The sequence below is a fragment of the Leucopleurus acutus genome, assembly GCF_964270905.1.
Source record: "Leucopleurus acutus genome assembly, chromosome: 11".
In the NCBI taxonomy this organism is placed as follows: domain Eukaryota; kingdom Metazoa; phylum Chordata; class Mammalia; order Artiodactyla; family Delphinidae; genus Leucopleurus; species Leucopleurus acutus.
In genome coordinates this window covers 20,854,989-20,876,794 of record NC_139152.1, presented here as the reverse complement: position 1 = coordinate 20,876,794, position 21,806 = coordinate 20,854,989, and the positions used below count along the sequence as shown (strand labels likewise).

At 36.1% G+C, this 21,806-nt stretch overlaps 2 protein-coding genes across 6 annotated transcripts in view; one reads left to right on the top strand and one right to left on the bottom strand.

Moving 5' to 3' along the window:
- KRAS (KRAS proto-oncogene, GTPase) overlaps positions 1–13,808 on the top strand; it is a 39,060-nt gene extending 25,252 nt beyond the window's left edge. Inside the window, exons 5-6 of one of the 2 annotated variants that reach the window (XM_082851055.1) lie at positions 4,154–4,277; positions 8,989–9,097. In XM_082851055.1, the coding sequence (XP_082707181.1) occupies positions 4,154–4,273 (120 nt within the window). In that variant the 3' untranslated portion in view covers positions 4,274–4,277; positions 8,989–9,097. Of the gene's footprint in view, positions 1–4,153; positions 4,278–8,988 lie in introns of both variants that reach the window. The other variant, XM_082851056.1, reaches the window with a different exon arrangement.
- A 122-nt stretch (positions 13,809–13,930) lies between these two features.
- On the bottom strand, positions 13,931–19,191 carry ETFRF1 (electron transfer flavoprotein regulatory factor 1). 4 transcript variants are annotated; one of them, XM_082851059.1, is made up of 4 exons: positions 19,130–19,191; positions 18,828–18,976; positions 14,852–14,939; positions 13,931–14,773 (listed from the first exon to the last, which is right to left on the bottom strand). In XM_082851059.1, exons 3-4 carry the CDS (start codon positions 14,894–14,896, stop codon positions 14,552–14,554), a joined length of 267 nt encoding a protein of 88 aa, XP_082707185.1. In that variant the 5' UTR covers positions 14,897–14,939; positions 18,828–18,976; positions 19,130–19,191; the 3' UTR covers positions 13,931–14,551. The 4 variants fall into 4 exon arrangements, with proteins under 4 accessions (XP_082707185.1, XP_082707186.1, XP_082707184.1 ...); XM_082851060.1 differs by having other exon boundaries at positions 18,828–18,981; positions 19,130–19,156; XM_082851058.1 differs by having other exon boundaries at positions 18,828–18,981; positions 19,068–19,140.
- Between the last annotated feature and the right edge of the window lie 2,615 nt (positions 19,192–21,806).

The window sequence follows — 21,806 nt, the reverse complement described above, 5'->3', positions numbered from 1 at the left end:
AGACATTCATTTAGAACTTTCATAGATATAAGTCAGGGGCTGGCAAACTTTTTCCGCAAAGGGCCAGATGATAAATATTTTAGGCTTTGTGGGCCACAGGTGGTATCAGTTGCATTTTTTTTTTCTTACAACCCTTTAAAAAAGGGAAAATCACTCAGCTTGTGGGCAGTACAAAAATATAGGCTGTGGCTGCATTGGGTTTGTGGGTTGTAGTGTGCTGACCAACTTGTAGTGTGCTGACCATTGATTCTCTGGGGAAACTGTATTCTTTGGCTAGACATAAGAAGTTAGGTCAGACTTTCAACTTAAATTTTACAAGCTAACATTAGGAATTTTAAAGTAAAATTTATTCTGTGAAAGAGAAAGAGGAATTTTACTCTAGTCTTTTTACAGGTAAGGGTTGTAGGCTATATATTTTACCAACTTAATTACTTTCTTATTTTAAAAAGCCCATTTTATGGCTAGAATACAGTGAATTTTATATATATATATTTATATATATATATATATATTTTTTTTTTTTTTTTTTTTTTTTTTTTTTGCGGTATGCGGGCCTCTTACTGTTGTGGCCTCTCCCATTGCGGACGCGCAGGCTCAGCGGCCATGGCTCACGGGCCCAGCCGCTCCGCGGCATGTGGGATCTTCCTGGACTGGGGCACGAACCCACGTCCCCTGCATCGGCAGGCGGACTCTCAACCACTACGCCACCAGGGAAGCCCTGAATTATATTTTTAACTATCATTTTAGTCCACATCTGAAAGGCCAAAGTAGTTTTTATTTTCTGCAAGTATGCTGTATGTGGTCCCTGTGTTCCTAGTGTATAAAGGCTGCTACCTAGGTCACATCTATCTGGGCAGTTAGTAATTGACATATTTTTCTGGCCTCTTTGGGCAGTGTATGGCTGTGTTTGCAAAGGCTGTTGAAACCAAAACATTGACACCGTGGTAATCAGCTGTGTGTTTTCCAGTCTGCTAAAATCAAAAGTGGGGATCATTCAGTAAAGCAGATGACAAAAGCAGAATTCTCTGAGTATCTGCTACTCCTGATTCAGCTTTTTTGCTTTCTGGAGGTCTCAATTTGAGCATAATGTGAAAATTTGTTTTACGAACTTAAAAATGTTGAGTAGTTAATTTTCCGGCTTTTGTTGTTAATTTCTAGATACTTAAATTTAGTTGTTAGAAGACCTCCATTAAAGAAAGCTTATCATCGAATTATTTTAACAAAGCAAACCAAACAAAAAAAACTTTGTGCCGTATTTCTCTGTTTAATAATAGTTGGGTTTCTGTACATAAGATCAGTAATTTGAACTTTGCTTTTTATGAGTTAAAACTAGACAAAGCAAGTACTGAGCACCTGCTGTGCACCAATGCATAGTATAGCCTCCCAAGTAGTAGTATTGATGCATTTCAGTAGTTCCTGAGGTGGGCTGTTGTTTGGCAAGGTTTCTTTCCAATTCAGTGATGCAAAGTTGCTTTTTAGAATACATCTTGTTCGTCCCGTTCCTCTCCCCCAAGAAGGGCTAGTGTTTAGCATTCTTGCATCTGCCTATAGTTAGGGTATTTGAGGTGTTATTTATTTCATTGAAAGAGCTTTTGCACATAATAAACTATTCAACTAGAACAAGTACTTGTTTAAAATTAAATCGCGTAATGAAAGCATTATAGGCACCGGGATACAGAGTGATGCTGTTATCAGTTCTTTCTCCTGTATTGAAGTGCTTTATTTCCATAGTCTCACAGTACATTTTCAGATAATGGCTGAGCTCCTGATTTAAAAAAAGTTACAAATGTATCTTTACAAACTTACTTTAAAATTTACATATATAAACACATGCACTGTTGTTTTTACATGTACTTTTGTTTCAGTTGTTCTTAAAGTTTAATAACTGACATCTGAAAATGAGTATATGTGGCAACAAGCTGTATGCCCAAGAATAAATCATTGCGTGCCAGTTAAGACCTTAGCAGCTAGCCACAGTAGGTATTAAACATCTGTTTCGGCTGTACTTAATCTTTTAAAATTACCTACAAATTTTGGAATATGAAACCAGTGTTCTGTGCCAGTGGTTTAAGGTATATACAAGGATCAATAATGTTCTCTTCATGTCCGTATGACTTTAAAGCATATTATCAAGAAATAAGTAATTAAGTCTGAGAAAATATGGTAAATAACTGATTCTTTAAAATCTAATTTAAATTTCCTATTAGTAAAAATGAGAAATGAAAAAAGTCACTCTGGAATAACTATCTTTCAGTGTTGTTAATTATCTTAGCCTCCGAGGTCCTGATACTGAATTCTTGGTGGTGGGTAGTAATCTCTTCTTTTTAATTACTGGCTTCCAATTCTCTCTCTGCATTGCTGGAAACAAAAATCATATATTCTGATATTGGTGATGGGGATGTGCACACTTAAAAAGTAGACACGTTCAAACTAATTTTAGAAATAAGTTACAATCAAAATTTGCTTCTGCTAAATTAGTAGAGGACAAAACCCTGTTTTTTTCCTCCATCATAGTATATTTCAGTACTTCTACATTGACCTTATAACCTTTTTTTAAACAGGAATAAAGTTTTTATTCTTAAAAAATATGAGCTTTACCTGGTTTGTTTTATTTATATATACATATGTTTTAAATTTCTTGCATTGATTTTCAAATTGAAAGAGAATCATTTGTGAAAATACCTTAAATGCCAGCTCATGCTTTATATTTTACATGCTTTACTAGAGTTATTTTAGTGCCTTAAATTATTTATCTAATTTAATAATAATTTCTAATATGTAATTTTTAAGGACCTATGAGTAAAAGCAAACCATCTCCTCTTAAGAATTACTGATAAATATAAAATATTAAAAATTTTATATATGGGTACAAAGTGGCTATCTCATTTAAAGTACCAACATTTAATGATTTTAAAAAATAGTTGGAATTTTTATTTTGTAGTTGGTTTAGCTAGCTAGTCGATTAAATTGATTTCATTAAAAATATAAGATATTCAGATTTTCTTGGGCTATAATGACTTTTGTATTAGTTGAGTAGAAATACATCACAAGTTGGTATAAGTAACTTGAGATGTACATTTTAATATATAATCAGCATATTATTTAAATCCCTACTGCTTAACTGAAACTTAACTTTTTATGAATTTTAAATTAAAGTTTTACTTTAAAGGTAAATTACTGAGTTCAGCTGAAGCAGTTCTTAACATATTCTTGAGATTTATAAAAATTAATATACCCTCAAGAATTGAAGTGCCTTTTTTTTCCTTAACTATTATAAGCAATGTATGTGTACATGCTAAAATTAAGCCTTAGCTGTTGGTTTACTTAATACTTAAATGGCTGATTCTCTGTGCCTGATTAAATTTAAAACTACATATCATACTTTTGATACCTATTAACTCTGTAGGAACTGAGTCCATTTTGTCACATTTGGTTCGTAGAAAGACTGATGTTAACAGTCTTTTTTTTTTTTTTTTTTTTTTTTTTTTGCGGTACGCGGACCTCTCACTGTTGTGGCCTCTCCCGTTGCGGAGCACAGGCTCCGGACGCGCAGGCTCAGCGGCCATGGCTCACGGGCCCAGCCGCTCCGCGGCATGTGGGATCCTCCCGGACCGGGGCACGAACCCGCGTCCCCTGCATCGGCAGGCGGACTCCCAACCACTGCGCCACCAGGGAAGCCCAACAGTCTTTTTTTTAAACAAAGTTTAAATGTCCCTTTTGTACCATTTTTCTCCTCGCTCCCCACTCAGAGCTGGAGTACAGAAATCACTTGTTTTCCCTAAGTCAAAGAAATAATTTCAGTCTAACTTCAGTTTAGGCTTTGATTAATTCCATGACTAGCAAACTAAAATGACTGCATTATTAATACTAATAATACATGTACTTAGGTTTTTCATAATCTCTAACTCCTAATTTAAATTAAAAAAAAATTCTAATCCCATTACAAAACAAAACTGACTTCAAAGAACAAACCAGGATTTAAGCCCATATTTTAAAATTGAATCCCCCATTTTATTCAAACAATCTGATGTCTGTTTAAAACAAAACATTCTCAAGTAAAGCTCATAATTCCAAATTTCTTGCACATGGCTGTCCCAATAAATTACTATTACCAATGAAACAGACTTTAAAGAAGTTGTGTTTTACAATGCAGAGAGTGGAGGATGCTTTTTATACATTGGTGAGAGAGATCCGACAATACAGATTGAAAAAAATCAGCAAAGAAGAAAAGACTCCTGGCTGTGTGAAAATTAAAAAATGCATTGTAATGTAATCTGGTAAGTTCAGCATATTAATTTCTGCAGAAAGCAGATGTCTTTCACAAGTAACAAAGTAGCAACCGCTTTAGAACTACCTAGGTGTGGGATTCTAATTTGAAGTATTAAAAAATAAGAAACTTGTAGTTTGTTTCCACAATTAATACATTTATTTATTTATATTTCTCATTTTATTTTTTTTAATTACATTTATTTTTCATCTAATGGGTATTCATTATAATTGAGATGGTTTTGATGCCTATAGACTACTCTGCATTTGTCATAAAGTCTAGAGAGAAAAAATATGAGGAACTATATAAAGGAGGAGTAAATTGAATGGCCCAGAAGGTGGGAAAGGGTCACTCTTACAGTGCGTGTTTTCTTTTGGACATTCCACAAGCAAATGCTTGTTCTGTCTGTGCTCTCTTAACTTAGCGGCATCAACATCACTTTTTTACCCAGCTGAGAAACCTGGAGTGTTGGGATGACTCCTAAATCCCTCTTTTTCACACCCATTTGGAGGCAACCACAAATTCCTATTATGGTACATTCTAACTTTTATCACATCATTAGTTCAGGCCCCTATCATTTCTTGCTGGGACTGTTGTAACCTCTTACTTGGTTTACCTGTTGCTGCCTTCATTCACAGCGTAAAGAGAGAGAGATTTAAAAGAAATGTCATTTTCTTATCTTTAAATCTAGTTACTGACTTCCTGTTACCTACAGAATAAAATCTCAAGTTTCGTAGCATATATAAGGCTCTTAACACCTTCCTTCCCCCCTAGCCTTTGGCTTTATCTCTTAAAAACTTCTCGTCTGAAATTTTTTTGTCCGTATGTAAATCAACACCATGTTATTTCTTACCTTCCCTTGTGTCTTGGCTGTTGCTCTTGTTGGGAATGCCAGTGTTCTTATCCCCTAGTCTTACTAGTTAACACACTTTCATGACTGTCTCATCTCTTGTTCTCTAAGAATCTTTCTTTAAAAACTATTAGACTGGGCATAATGCACTTCTTGTGTATTCCCAGTTTACTGCTCTTAACTGTTACACACTTAACCATGTTAAATTGAAATAACCGCTTCTTTGTTTGTCCTGTATGGTGAGAATCTTAGAGAGCCAGAATCGTATATTTTTAATCTTTGCATGTCCATGACCTAACGAGGTTCCTGGCACACAGTAGCTGCCCAGTTGGATTTACTGAGTGGAATTTCTCAACTTCCTTTCTAAACCAACCAATATTAAATTTGGTCTCGTTTAGAAAATATTTCACTCAATAGGTACCAGAAAGTTCATGCCAGAGCTTAAGATTTTGATGCATATTATTTGTAACATATAATGTTCTATGAGAACATGAAATAAAATTGTAGGATATCATTTTTGGGGCTGATTAAACTAAAGGGTTGATATTGTTTACTATATGAGTTGAAGGTATGAAATAATGTATCTCCCCAAAATATAAAATATACTTCTGAATAGTAGACTAAGTTCCAAAAGATATTATGTGGTATACTAATGAACTAAGCTCAGAAGAAGAAACAAAGCAAAATTAATGATTGGCATTAATTTTTATTGAGATTTATAAACTTTTTTTTTGCGGTATGCGGGCCTCTCACTGTTGTGGCCTCTCCCGTTGCGGAGCACAGGCTCCGGACGCGCAGGCTCAGCGGCCATGGCTCACGGGCCCAGCCGCTCCGCGGCATGTGGGATCCTCCCAGACCAGGGCACGAACCCGTGTCCCCTGCATCGGCAGGCAGACTCTCAACCACTGCACCACCGGGGAAGCCCAAGATTTATAAACTCTTAATATTTTTTGAGTATCATTGTATAAAGCAGTATTTAATTTAGAAGTTGTGATAAAACTTAACATTGCAATGCAATTTTAAAAGTAAAACTTCTAAAATAACAGTAGCCATGACCAGAGTTAAGTGATAGTTTTCTTTTCTCCCATTGTCTTACTATTAGATGATTTTTACAGTAGAACTATTTAGAATAAAATAAGTTTTATGCTTTAATTTTTATTTAAAACAAAGGTGAAAGCATATACTTTTTAAAATTTCATATTGTGCAAACTATATTTCAGTGGCTGTGTAGTCTGAATGTGAAATTGTTGGGCATGATGAATTAAATCCTTATTTTTTCAGTGATCATGAATAGCATTTATATAAGAAAAAAGTGTACTTGGTAATATTTAAAATTTTAAATATTTTTACAAAATTAATTTGACAATGATAAATATATGCAAATTAGTTTTTCTTAGTCCTAAAATGATGGGTTTAAACAAAATAATTACTGGTACCCTATTTTGTCTTTTAAATGTGTATATAAGAATGTAAAAAGGGTGTTCACTGCCCTGTTTTGATCAGTTTTAACATTTTACTAATCACTGAAATTATTAATAAGATTATATATAAAGGAGAGTTCAGTGCAGTATGAACTAAAAGTATTTGTCAGAATCTTAGAAGAAGGTAATCTTATCAGATTCTGCCTTCATTGTCTCCTAAATACTTATATATTGTTTTCACCTTAGGATGTGTCTTCTCTATATCCATCTCATGTTTTTTCATTTTATCTGCTTCAGCATTTTTGTATCATTGACATTTTTCTTCATTATAAAAACAGTGGAAATGGAGTAGACTACATAAGGATGTGTGATCAAAGGGAATTTGTGAAGGGTAGGGGAGTTGGAGTAGATCCTCTCTTAAGATTCCATCCCATTCTAAGAGTTTATGGCTAGAAATTAGTCAAGGTTGGTATTATTTATAATAATAAAATAATTATTCTTTATTGTATCATCGGAAGTGTTTTGCTCTTTATGTGTTTAGAAGGTTAGCATGAAGGCTTATATATATTAAGCCTTGATTGTATTGCTGATAAACTGTCTTATCACTTTTTCTCTATCCTCTGTGTGAAACAGAAGTGTATGTCATCATACACATATAATCAGTAATGATATCAGAAAGTGGGGAACATCAGTGAGTGCAGTTTGGGGGCTTTACTGGGGACTTTTCTTCACTAGTATTCAAATCAATATGCTGGTTTTTATCCCACTACTGTTGTTTAAATGTGAGCAAGCCTCTCATTCCCACTCTGTGTTTAATTCTTTAAAAATATTGGTAATACTTTTCTAAACTTTAGCTCTGTTGTGAAAGTTAGTAAAATGTAACTAGACTGAAAATGCCCGAATTAATTTAGTTATTATTTTGAAATAGTAATTGTAGAAGATCTTAGTAATGCATAAAGGAGAAATCATATCGCTGTGAAATTTTCAATTATTTTTAAGATAATATAACTTAATGAATGTGTTTATATTAATATTCAGCAGAGGTGGTTAAATTGAGTAAAAAGCCAGTTTTCATTGTTAAAGTGGCTTGATTTATACTTTATTTGTTGTGTATTTGTTCCTAAGACTCCCTCTAGTGTCTAGGTTTGAAAACATCAGGCTTTTGTTGACAGTTACTAATCAGTTAAACAGATATTAAAATACATAGAGGATCATATTTTTTCTTTAATTCTCTATTTTGCTTTTATATTTAATTTGCTTTTTAATAGGGGTAGGACAAGAATTGACTTATGTATAGATCTTGTATAATTCAGGATTGCAGGGTTAAAATCTACTGTCCTGCCACCAGTTTCAAAGTGCCATTTTTCATGTTCTGTATGAATGATTAGGTTGAAAATTATTCTGACTTGAAATCACTTTCAACCATTACTGATTTGGATACCTTGCTTTTGATCACAGCTAGATGTAGGCCAAAATGATCAAATGGAAATTTCTCTGAAGATACACAGCATTTAACTTTATATGTCAAATATTAATCTGACTTTATATTAAGTATTTTGAATACTTAATATACTAAACATAAACTAAAAAAATAATGAATTAAAAAAATCTCCAAATCATCAGACTCTACCACCATTTAAATGATTTAGCTCATTTCTCCACAAATAGAGGCATTACATTTTTCAAAGTATTGTGTCTTGGGTTGTGGTCACATTCTTTACTTGTTTTTAAAATTTTTTTTTTTGGCCGCTCCGCGCGGCATGTGGAATCTTAGTTCCCCTACCAGGGATTGAACCCGCGTCCCCTGCAGTGGAAGCACAGTCTTAACCACTGGACCACCAGGGAAGTCCCCTGTTGTGGTCACTTTTAAATTTCCTTCTCATATCATAAATATATGAACTGAAACTAATGCCTTTAGAAAACTGAAAGTATAATCTAATACTGTATACTTCATGGTAGTTCTTTAAATCTAATGGATTTAAATAAGTATTGAACCAGAGGTCAAATGCAGCGAATATTTATGAAATTAGTATTTACTTGCATGGCTTATATCAAATATCTAGAAACTCAGGGATAATTAAGTATAAATACTTATTCACATATATACACAAATACATTTGGATTTCAGTGACTGAGGTGTGCCAATATGGAAAAATTAGCAAATTAAGTTCTGGGGGAAAGTAATGTGTTAACTAAGCATACGTAAGATTCTGTGCCGTTGATTTTCATTGCCTTTTGTGAAAATCAGTGTTCCTATAATGTTAACAAAATATCGTTGAAGACATTTAAGAATCCTAGAAGTCTGATATATATTCAGTTGTCTAAAGAGAAATGTTACGTATCCTTATTCCTTCTCAATATTAATGTTTCCATTAGTAATATATCTTTTCTGTTATCTGTATACCTCAAACCATCGTATATATTCACGTTTTAATACGTATGTGTTTCAGGGCGTTGACGATGCCTTCTATACATTAGTTCGAGAAATTCGAAAACATAAAGAAAAGATGAGCAAAGAAGGTAAAAAGAAGAAAAAGAAGTCAAAGACAAAGTGTATAATTATGTAAATACAATTTGTACTTTTTTCTTAAGGCGTACTTAAGTAAAAGTGGTAATTTTTGTACATTACACTAAATTATTAGCATTTGTTTTAGCATTACCTAATTGTCTTTCTGCTCCATCCATACTGTTAGCTTTTATCTTGAATGCTTATTTTAAAATGACAGTGGAAACTTTTTTCCTCTAAGTGCCAGTATTCCCTGAGTTTTGGTTTTTGAACTAGCAATGCCTGTGAAAAAGAAACTGAACACCTGAGATTTCTGTCCTGGGGTTTTTGGTGCATGCAGTTGATTACTTCCTATTTTTCTTACCAATTGTGAACTTGAGTGTGAAACAAATTAATGAGCCTTTCAAATCATCCCTATTCTGTGTTTTATCAATCATATACATGGATTAATTACTAATTATAACTTCAGTTGAGATTTCACGATTGGTTTTACTGAAGCATTGAGGGAACACAAATTTATGAGCTTCCTGTAGATTCATCTTGTAGGTTTCATGTCCTGTAGTTTCAGTTACCCTTAGTGAATGTAAAGGTACACTGTTCACAAAGGTTTTCTCCTTCTTTCCACTGCTATTTGTCAACGGTCACGTTCCCCCAAATATTATATTTTTTCTATAAAAAGGGAAAAAATTGAAAAAATACAAGGCAATGGAATATTAAAAGGCCATTTACTTTTTACATTAGGTGAATTCCTATAATACTCTGAATAGCTTTTCCTGTTAAGGCAAACCCAGAATGTAATGAGGATTATAACAACCATTTTGGGGCTATATTTACATGCTACTAAACTTTTGTAATAATTGAAAAAAATTTAACATGTATTGAATTACAAAAATTCTCATAGGAATTAAATATAGTCTCCCCGTGTCAGACTGCTCTTTCTTAGCATAAATCTTTTCTTGAACTTCAGTCTTTGAAAGTAGTTTTAATTCTACTGGTAATGATGTTAAAAATTATTTGGTCCAGTTAGCTTAGTAGGTGTTACGGAGACCAAGGTGGAAAGGCCAGGCCTTGTGTGAGCTTTGAGCTTCACTGAGAGTTTCACAGTATGGACTGCATCCCTATGGTCTTCCAATGTTGTCATGCCTTGGCTGGTCAAAAATGGGGACTGGGAGAGAGTTTGGATAGCTCAGCAGGGTACATTCTCACTATGTGGTAGTCCTACTCAGGAACGTCACTTTTGTTAAAACGAAACGAAACTTTAAAAAAACATTATTTTTAAATGAGGTTTTAGGGTGGGGTGGCAAGATTTTAATTTTTTTAAAACAAAATGAAAAAGTTTCAAAATCTTGAGTATTGGCTAGTTCTCTTAACACTGGCTAAAGTAACACTTTACAAGTCTGGTCCATAATTAAGAATATCTAATGCTTATAAAATAGATAAATTAATGTTAAAATGATTCTTTCAATGCATTTAAAATGTTAACTTATTTTAAAATATTTGAACTGAGATGGTGTGTTGAGGTGAAAATATCACTGGACAAGGAGGAAGGTGACTTAGTTTCTAGTTATGTGTCTTTCATAACTCCAATTTTAGGCAAATCACTTACTATCCATTTCTTCATGTTAAAAGAAGTCATCTCAAAGGCTGTATCTAGCATTATAACTATGTGATTTACATTCAGTTTACATAAGGATATACCTATTTGTCAGTCTCAGCACAATCTGTAACTTTTTACCTGTGTTATCATCTTCAGTGCCAGTCTTAGGCAAAATTGTGCAAGAGGTGAAGTTTATTTCTGGATATCCATTCTCCGCTTTCAGGACTTCTCCCATATTAGTGTCATCTTGCCTGCCTACCCTTCTACATGCCCCATGACTTGATGTTTTTTCTTTTAATACTTCTCATTCCCCTAACCTCAAAGATTTATTGCTGCTTTGGATATCTCCATGAAGGCTTCCCATCAAGTCACATCAAAATGCCCTACATCTTACTTCCTCAGGCTCAGCATAATCCAACAGACGCTATAATGGAATTTGACCTAAGAGTTAATTTTCAGGTGGTGGCTGTAGCAATTTAATCTTGATCCTTTGAACATCATCTCTTTGCTGCCTGGTCCATCAGGGACAAAGTAGGAATTTTCATACCTGCTATGAGGAGTCAGATCCCTATCCAGTGGAATGAGAATTTAACAAAGGTAGTGCTGAAAGAATTCCTTATGTAATCTACAACGAGGACTAGCCCTGCTAATGATACATTCCATTGTTTTAAAAGCTAAAATTTTGCAATGAAAGATACTTTAAAATTTATTCATAAATCTTACTCTTTAGCAGAATTCATTTATTCAACAAATATTTGAGTGCCTTCTAGATGCCAGGCACTACACAAGGCACTGGGGATATTAGAGTATCCTCAGACAAGGGACATAATCCCTGTCCTTAGGTAGTGCTTATATTCTAGAGCAGTCTATATTTTAGTGAGGCATCTGGCACATGACCCAGATATAATGCATATTGTAGTTTTGCAAAGAAGTGATTTGGTCTCTAAGCTTAGTTTCTTCCAGTTCTGAAATAATTGTTTTGCTCTGATTCCAATGTAACTGTTTAATCAAGCTACTTTTTAAAATTAAATTAGTTTACTTCATTGTTTTAAAGGAGTAAAATTTGAATATTGTTTTTTATTTGACATAATGATGTGATTCTATTGGGACAATTATAGTACCAATTAAATTGTATGTCAGATAATGTTAAAATTCCCTTGTGTGTAGTATGGTCTCTTTGTATAAGTAATTAAAATAGACTTTAAAAATTAAACATTGAATTCTAAAGTAGTTGTTTATCTGGGTAAAAATAAACAGATGCCAGACCTAATTCACAGAAAAGGAAACTTCTGTGTAAAAATCAATATGATTTCTGAGATGCTATACTAAACTACAGGTTTATGGAACATTATCTAGTTAGGGTGTTTACACTTATATAGAACCTCCTCTTGTTTCCACACAAGAGAAAGAAATGGCCATACTTCAGGAATTGCAGTGTATAACTGAGGGGATTTTTAGGACTCTTGAATTTTTGATGTAGCTGGGCAATTTTTTTATGGCAGTGGTAATTATCCTTTATTATGTGAATTTTGAATGGTTTAATAAAATGTTTGTTTTTGTAGAGATTTTAAAAGGGGAGAGATAATCCTAGAAATAACAAATGTTATCTAATTATTATAGCCTTAAAGATAAAAATCCTTGTTGAAGTTGAAAAAAATTGCTAAATTACATAGGTTTAGACATTAACATGTTTATGGAAGAATGTAGCAGAAGTATGTAGTAAAATTTGAGTGAATATCTCCAATTAGGAATTCTAGGTTCCATTTTAACTGAGTCACACTGCATAGGAATTAGAACCTAACTTTTATAGGTTATCAAAATCTTAGCCACCATTGCACAATTTTGTCCTAAAATATGTAGAAACTTTGTGAGGCATGTTAAGTTGCAGTTTGCACAAGTTCATCTCATTTGTATTCCAGTGATTTTTTTTTCTTCTATCCATTTTTTCTAAACAATATATACACATTTAGGTTTTTTTGTAGGCAGTAAGAATTATCTGCCATTTCCATTTGCCAAAAAGTAATAATTTCTTGATGATTATGTATTAATGATTTCTAACAACCCATTAGTTATTTTAAAGCTGAACTTATATTTAATAACTTTGGTGTTGATATTGGGTAGTATGAAATCTGCATTGAGAAATTGAACAGCATAAATTGAGCAGCTGTAAATTCCTTCAGAAAATGAAATTTCTTTCTTTCTAAAGATATATTCACATCAGTTCTTTAAAAAGAGTTGTAACTAGTAACACTTGTTTTAGTTTAATAGTTTTAAGTGCCTGTTTGGGATGATAATAGGCAATTTTTAGATGAATTTAGGGAAAACAAAGTTATTACCTACAGAAGTGTCAATTACAGAAGGTCCCCTTCCCTATAGAGAGCTAAATGGGTTATGTAATGTTTTATCCAAAAATTTCCAATTCCACTGTCTTGTGTTTTCCTGTTGAAAATACTTTTGCATTTTTCCTTTGAGTGCCAATTTCTTACTAGTACTATTTCTTAATGTAACATGTTTACCTGGAATGTATTTTAACTATTTTTGTATAGTGTAAACTGAAACATGCACATTTTGTACATTGTGCTTTTTTTTTTGTGGGACATATGCAGTGTGATCCAGTTGTTTTCCATCGTTTGGTTGCGCTGACCTAGGAATGTTGGTCATATCAAACATTAAATTTAAAAATGACCACTCTTTTAATTAAAATTAACTTTTAAATGTTTATAGGAGTATGTGCTGTGAAGTGATCTGAAATTTGTAATATTTTTGTCATGAACTGTACTGCTCCTAATTATTGTAATGTAATAAAAATAGTTATGGTGACTATCATAGTTTGTACTCTTTTTTTAAATTTTTAATTATTTATTTATTTATTTTTTGGCCGTGCCGCACAGCTTTTGGATCTTAGTTCCCCGACCAGGGATCAAACCTGGGCCCACAGCAGTGAAAGTGCCAAGTCCTAACCACTGGACCGCCAGGGAATTCCCAGTAGTGTGTACTTCTTGATGAAAATTTGAAACATTAGCCCCATAATTGATATGGGGTAGTTTATAAGCCACAGACGCTATAGTATATTATTAGTAAATCTTTTTTTGCAGCTTGTAAGTTGGATATATTCTTTATGAAAGGTGCTGTGAACATTATGTAAAGGTTTAAGTGTTTGCTTGAAACCACGTTAGGTTTAGGTCCTGTGCCATGTTAACTCGTTTAGAAGTGGATGCAAAACAAATCTGCCTTTATGACAAAAGAATAGAATAACATTACTTATTACTTTTTATTGAAGAAGGTAATTGATACACAACGGGTGATTTGTTTTAAGGCCCAAAGGCAGCCAGTGGCAAAAATTAATAATGGGAATAATTAGATAGGTATATATATGTGATGCCAGTTGCTGGCAGGCTGTTTCGAGTTCAGAAGTAATCTTACTCTATACTTATTACTTCTACTAACTGCACTTAAATCATTCTTTTGCAGTGAACCTTGACTCTGTGCTGTTAATGTACCAAATGGGGTCAAAAATAAGGAACTCCTTCAAAAGTTAAGGGCAATAAACTTGCAAGAAATTATTTTGCTTACTTAAATGTGCATTAAATGGCATTCTTTTTTCAGTAAAATGCAGAGATGGGCTAAGAATTGGCAAAAATTAAGTACATTATATTTTCATTCAAAATTGGGTGCTCATCAATTTTTAATTGGTAGTTGGCAGCATCATATAGTTAAATTGCTATTTTAGTATAAAAATTGAGCATAAAGGTTGCTGATAAAGCTCTCAGTTTGAACAGAAGTGGAAACCTATTTTAGTTCAGTAAAGTATTTTTAACAAAATGTATTACCTTGACATTTTAGAATTATTTTTGTAGTAGCTGGTATACATAAACAGCTGGCACTGACTTTCAAATTATAGTAATAGTGATCAGTTAGTTTTGTTGGTATCTGAGTAGTAGCGTTGTTTCATAGCTCTATATTTCTTAAGGAAGTATAATGCTTCTAGTTCTTTCATTACAAATTGGCCTTGTTCAATAAGTTCTTTGATCTTCTCTGGGTCCTTCACATCTTTGTTTTTAAGGAAAACACTCTTCAGACGCCTTTTAAAATAGTCTGCTCCTTTTGGATAGTCTCGTCCAAGATACAGCAGCTTAAAAAAGAAAGATTATATATTTCTAAACAATCTATGTCATATAACATTTATAAAATTGGCAACATAATTACTTACATTTTTATAAAGATTCAGTACTTCTCCTCTTAAAGAACTGGCCATTTGCACGTATCATGGAAAGTATTCACTTTTACATTTAATGTACCTAAAGAAAAAGAAAAATTTTTACAAATAACTGCATTGTAGTCTTAAAAAAGAATCAAAGAAAAAGGATTTTACACATTGGTAAAATGGTACCCTTTCTTTTCATTCAATAAATATTTATTAAGCACTTTTATGTTCCATGCACTGAGATGTAGCTATGAATGCGTCAGATGAGATACCTGCTCTCACAGAACTAACATCTCCAGAGGGGTATACTACAAACAATATTATGAATTGTGATAAGTTCTATGAAGGAAACAGGACAACTACAGAAAATGGATTGGCATAGCTGGATATGTAGGTGTACCTCCTTGTATACCAGAGTGGAATGAATTAGATAGAACTAGATTTGAATCCCAGCTGCATAGTGTTGTACAGGTTACTTAACCTTTCTGAGCCTCAGTTTTCTTGTCAGAAGGAGAATTGCCTTTACCCTGCTTTCAAGGCAAGGCTAAAACAGGACACTGGGAAGAGGCCTGATCAAATCAAGAGTGCCCTCCTAAGAAAGGCTAAAGAGGCAAAACTGGGTGTGAGGGTCAAGCAGGTTCACAACTAACAGGAGACGGGCAGTAAGATCGGTGGTGAAGAGGCCAAGTGAACAACCCATAAGGGGCTACACGAGGAGCCGGCGACATCCAGTGGGACAGATAAGCTTCTTTATGTGTACTTGGTTCGTGCTGCTAGGGAGAGGCAGCTCTGTAAAGGCACCATGACAGCCTCACCAGAAAATAATTCCCAATACTTGGGACGGCCAATCAGTGGTCAGGATAGGTGATTCAACTGTAACCAGGACAACAGCTGCAAAAAACAGGGTATACCTCTCTGAGGAGGGAGCCCTGGGGGTGAGCACTTTTTAAATTGTTTTACAAACATACTTGAAAGGCTCCTGCTGCCAGTACAGCAACTAATTGAAGACCTTTTCTTGCTGAAGTTTATAAATCTGCTTCTCTGGCTCCTCTTTCTTAGGGAAAAAAAATCACATAGGAGCCAACATTATTTCCATGTTAATACTTGTATACTTCTCCTATTTACTAACAATTTATGAGTTAGCTCACATTACAAGCATACAACGTAGCAGAGCAATTTTTCTGAGTTCATTAATATTAGCTTTCTTGTTTTCCTCCAAATTGCTATTTTTCTGCTTTTGTCTGTTATCACTTCTGAGCTTTCCTCCAGAAAAGGTAGTCCTTTTCAATCTGCTCCTACAAATGAAAGGACAAAAAAAACTTCAGAAGATCTGCATACATGGTTGCAGCTTAGGGACTTTGGGCTTTACTTAGGGTGATCTGAGTGGGCCCTTTATCGGGGAACCTCTGATGTTAGTATCTTAGATGGTTCTCGGCTGGTCAGATTCCCCAGAGAAAAGTCTTCCAATCTTCTGAGCATTTGCTAATGTAACATTAAGAAGCAGAAGAGGAACCAGGGCCTTGCATTCAGCATTATGTATACCCAAACTCACCTAATCTGCTTCCAGTGTGGTTTTGGTGTACTTAGTATGCCTGAGGACACCCCACTCCAGAGACTAGTATTATTTTGTCCAGAAATAAAACCTCCAGTCTTCTGTAGGAGTGAGGGGTGCAGACACTTAGGGGTGGTTTTCAAAAAGCTTTCACTTCATCCTCTCTGATTTACTTCATTCTTTCATTTCCAATTACAGTGGCCCCTGTTCCAGTGCCTTTTGAGCAATATGCAGTATAAACTGGGCTTTTCTAGTGTGCTAGGTCACATTCATCTGTTTTGCAGCTTCTAAAGTTTTACTGTTGTCATCTCCTCTTCTATTTTTCTTTTATTTTTAAATTGGTTTACTGAAGATTTAATGGTTTTGGAAGGGAGTGAAATTAGATGAGTGTATTTAACCGGGTACATCAACACCAAATTTCATTTTTAAAACTTTTTTTTTTTTTTTTTTGCTGAGAGCCATTTTTCATGTGTTTTAATCTTACTGAAGAATGATGACTCTTAAGAACCTTGTGCTTTTAAAATAATTGTAAATTAAATCTACATTAGATGTAATTTAAAATTGCAAATTATAAGCTGTTTAATTCCTGGCAAAGAGCATAGCTCTATTTAATTCACAATATGTAATTTGTAAAACTGTTTAGAAATGTGGCTTAAATCATCCTCTTTAGCTGTTGCCCTCTTTACAAATTATATATAATAAAGGACCTGCCCAGCAAAAAAGTAGCTGCTGTGACTAAGGTAAGCGTGTCCCATTCTTTGATATGTTACTTTATGAGTTAAGGAAGTTTGTTATTGCATGCTGACCTTCAGGCATTTCAGTTTATTTTAGCCTTTGGGAGAAATAGGTTTCCTTGGGTTCAGTATTGGTGAACAATTTAAATGCAGCAGGGACCTGGGGCTGTTCCTTAACCCTGCATGAAGTCATGGAGGTTACTGTTCTTTGTAGAGAGCCAAACGAGTTAGCGACTGAGAGAAGTCCCCCATCATCCTGAGAATCTGGATGGGGATGGGCATACAATCCACACTGATAGCTCTTTCCCAATGACTTGTGGGCCAAGGAGGTAAGACGTAACTAACTCCAGTTCTGGGTTAAGTCATTTAACTAGGGGTTATGGTGTCTAGAGCTGTTATTAGTCACTGTTCTCCATGAAGTTCTGACTTGACTCAAACAGATGAAGCACATTTCCCCAAAGTAGTTAAGCCTAAAAAGCTTCACACAAAAATGTATCCCAATACACTTGCAGCACCAAAGGATACATAATCCAAGAGGTAGGTGGCAAGAGAGCTTGCCCCCAAAAGCTTGTATACTGCTTGGTCTAGGCCTACCTAGAAGCCAGATTATAAAAGTGAGTTGAAAGGAGATGGCTGTGTATGTTCATATGGGGGAGGTACTACACCTGTCTGAAGGTAACAAAGAGAACAGGAACTGGGCCTTCTTCCGCAGCTTGTAAGAGAAGTAGTAGAGAAGAACTAAACAAGCTCACTGGTATAATCTCACAGCACAGTGGCCCTCCTAGAACACAGTCCAGCCTGTTTTAACACATCCACAGCAAATCCTTCTCCCTAGGAGGGAAGCTGGTGGAATGAGAACTTGAGCAAGTCTCTCCTCTAGAAGCCCACCATTTTAAAGTTGTTTGTGATTACCATCACACCTCCTTACCCGCATCAGAGTCGACTGAGCTTTTGTATCATAAATATTAGTACCTTGGTTGAAAAACTAAAACAAAAGCTTAGTTCCACACCACACAGCTTCAGAACTCTATATGAAGTTCGACGTTAAGACGTTTTAATCTTGCTACCAGGGGTGTGGAGGCGAGGTGTCATAGCTATGACACAGTCTGGATTTCTGTGGGCAGAATAACACTTTAACCCACAAAGACCAGCTCAGTCAGTAATACTGATTTACTAATAATACCTTTAGTCAATGAAAGTGCAAGGGACAGCGCATTATAAAATGAGAATTCAGAGATGAGAAATGGTGGCAATAATTTGAAAGCATTTCATGTCTTGTCGGGCTAAAACAGGGTTTAGATGTAAAATCACAGAGAATTCAGACAGGCTTTGGAAGGACCTTAATTTCTCAATCTCTTAATTTCTTCTAGTTTTCCTGTTGGTCTAAATTGCCAGAGTTTCATGCGGGGAGACTGACATTCGACGGGTTGTGCTACCGGTTGGTACAGTTAATCTGTGACCTTGACCCTGGGCACATAATTTAGCGAGTCTTGCTGGGTCTCAGAGACCGCCACCTGTAAGGAATACTTTACCCAGGAACTGCTTCAAATCATTTCCAGTTCTTGTTTAGAGCGCCTCTAAGGAAAAACGGCATATACCTTGCGTGCCCAGGAAGTAAACAGAACCAGGTGCAGGGAGAAGAATCCGAAGGTTATTAATTTCGAAATAAACAACCTCCGGGAGCCAATTTATTTACCTCTTTTTCTAAACTGCCAATCGAGCCCCGCCCCACGCTGGTCTAAGCGGTGGCGGCCCAGGCAGCCGAGCCGGTGTCAGTCACTCGACCCAGTCGCGTAGCCGGCGGCCCCCTTCCTTCTCGAAACCGCACAGAAAGATTCGTCCCAGCTACTCTAGGGAAATAGGGAGAAGAACTGTCAACGTCGGAAGACGCGCAGAAACCCTTTCCCACACCCGCTGGTCCTCGCCCAGGGCATACTTCACCGCCTCCAGACCTCAGGATTCGGTAAACAGAATAAAACGCTCGGGCCCGGCACTCACGCACTTTCCGGCACGCGGCAGCCGTAAAAGCCTCCTCACGCTCCCACTCCTGCGGCAGTCGACCGAGGCGGGGCGGCGGAGGTGGGTGGGGCAACCTGTCAGGGGAGGGGGCGGGGCGCCGTCCGGAAGAACCCCAGTGCGACTGCGCGGACTGAGACGCTCGGATCTCCAGTCCCGCCTTGGCGCCAGTGGGAGGGGCTTGTCGTCCTGACAACCCGCGAGCGTTTGTCCTCACAACCCGGGAGCGTTTGTCCTCACAACCCTGAGCTCCGACTTGGCCGACTACGGAGGTAGTGTCTGTCTCAAAATGGTGAGCAGGGAAAGTGGGGGAGCTGGGTGAAGGGGCGAGCATTGATTCTCCTGCACCGTGTTAAATGATGTAACAAGAGCCTGTCATATTTTATCAGAGGGGAGCGAGTCGGTTTAGGAAAAGAGCCCATACCCTTGGGGTGGGGGGGGTGGGGGAAGGACCTTCCCCAGATCTGTGGCCTTCTGTCCAGCCTCCGGCGGACAGGTGGGAGTAAAAACCAGTTTCTGCAAACGGGGAATGATCAGTGCGGTCAGATGATGTCTTAAAATCTCGACCTCTTGCTAAATTTAAATATCGGTCTCAATTTAGTAACTTCCAATAGTGATAGACATTCCCATGAAATTGCTGTTTTATTGCAGCTTGGCGGAAGTGTTTTTTTGCCTCCTTATCAATTAATGAAAAGCTTTATCAACTTACTCTGCTTTCACAAGTTATTTTGTGTGGTCTTTTGTGGAAATTTGGATTGTTTCGTAATTCAGGGTATGCAACCTGTCCTGTGTTTATTAAGTGTGATAAAGCTACTTGTTTTTTCTGCACTCCTCAGCTGTCATGCCTTCTCCAAGAACACAGGCCAACATGTAGCTGTAAGATGTTCTCATTTCCCATTTTCTTAAATGTGATTTCCGTCTTCTTCTATGATTAAAACCAGAGGAAGTGGAAAATGTAATTAATTATTTAATTCGTTGATTAAGGGAAAATATGGAGCATGTTCTTTGTGCTTGGCACTAGGCTGAAGCCAAGGACACAAAGGTGAAAATTACCATCTCTCCCTGGTATGGAAGACAGACTTAGCAAATTAATTACAATACAGTTTTATAACTGTAATAATTGAAGTGACTACAATGGAGTAACGCAAAGTTGGAAATGTTGAAATTGGGGCAGGAGAGGGGACGGGAACAGGAAGGGAAGAGCAGTGCTTTTCAAGCTGTGTTTTAAAGTATGATTATGAATTTACCAGAAGTGATGAGAAGAAATAGGGCATGGAGAGCATTCATGTCAGGGAGAATAGAAAGTAAATGGATTTTAAGTGGACTGAAAACTGCTGATAACTTAAGGGAACAATAAGCACCTATTTATTATCTTCCAATCGGTACATAAGTTTCTTGTTCTTAGATCCCTCTAGGAATCTTTCTCAAAATGTGGTTTCTGGAAAATTTGCCTCTAATAAACCTGGAATACCAGTTAAAATGCAAATTCCAGGAACAGACTGGACTCCAGATCTACATTATTAGTTTCCTAAGGCTGCCAAATAACGACATACCACAAGCTAACTGGCTTAAACAATAGACTTAACGGTTTCACAGTTCTAGAGGCTGGAAGTCCAAGTTCAAAGTGTTGTCAGGGTTATGCTCCCCCTGCAGGTGCCAGCTTCTGGTACTTCCTGACTTGTGGCAGCATTACCTCATTCTTCACTGGCGTTCTCCCTGTGTGTGTGTCTGTGTCCAAATTTCCCCTTTTTTAACAAGGACGCCAGTCATGTTGGATCAGAGATCCACCCTATTCCAGTATGACCTCATCTTAATTTAACTACATCAGCAAGGACCCTCTTTCCAAATAAGGTAAAATTCAGAGATACTGGGAGATAGGACTTTAATGTATGAATTTTGAGGGGGCACAATTCAACCAATAACGTGAACTGAATTACAATGGGGAGAGAGAAGTGAGTGTGTACTCTTTTAGCCCAGGAATATGCATTTTAACAAGCATCCTAGGTGATTCTTATGCCCTCGTAACTTTGAGAACTTCTCTACTACATGATGCTCCTATGATTTGCAGGATGGGTGAGGATATGTACGTAAACTCAACCTGCGTCACATTAAAAGCACTGGTGAGAGATGACAATTCCCCCACCTTTAAAATGTGGCCACTTGGGAACAGGGCCAATGCTGTTTAGCTATTCTGCTGTATAGTAGTTATTTCAAGATGGAAGCATGTTAACTATTAATTGGTAGCAAATATGATAAAAAATAAAACACATTTATAAAAGTTATGAGAGCCAGGTCTCCATTATTATTCATATCATCTCCAGCATCTCAGAGTGCTTTGAGTGTAAATCATTAATAAATACCTGCTGAGCAAATTAGTGAAATATATGCACTTTTCAAGAAGATATAAGCTACTGCTTTGTGTCAGTTTTAACATTTATATTTTATACAGTGATAACCTTATGGCTTGAACCACTAACTTCTCCTGTACAAGTCGTCAAATGTGCAAAGTGTGTGATCTTATAGTCACGTGGTCCCCTACAGATTCCTTACCAGAAATCTAATGAACACGTGGGCCAAATCAGGAGATTACAAGTACTGTTACTAAAAAGTACTTGTAAATATTGATTGAAATACTGTACTTTCCAAAATCCAAAAAAGC

Bases quoted from the DNA above. Each gene is read 5' to 3' on its own strand.
- ETFRF1 (XM_082851059.1), bottom strand. From the start codon at position 14,896: ATGGCCAGTTCTTTAAGAGGAGAAGTACTGAATCTTTATAAAAAT. The intron at 14,774-14,851 runs GTAAGTAATTAT...TTCTTTTTTAAG, and splicing joins TACTGAATCTTTATAAAAAT to CTGCTGTATCTTGGACGAGA.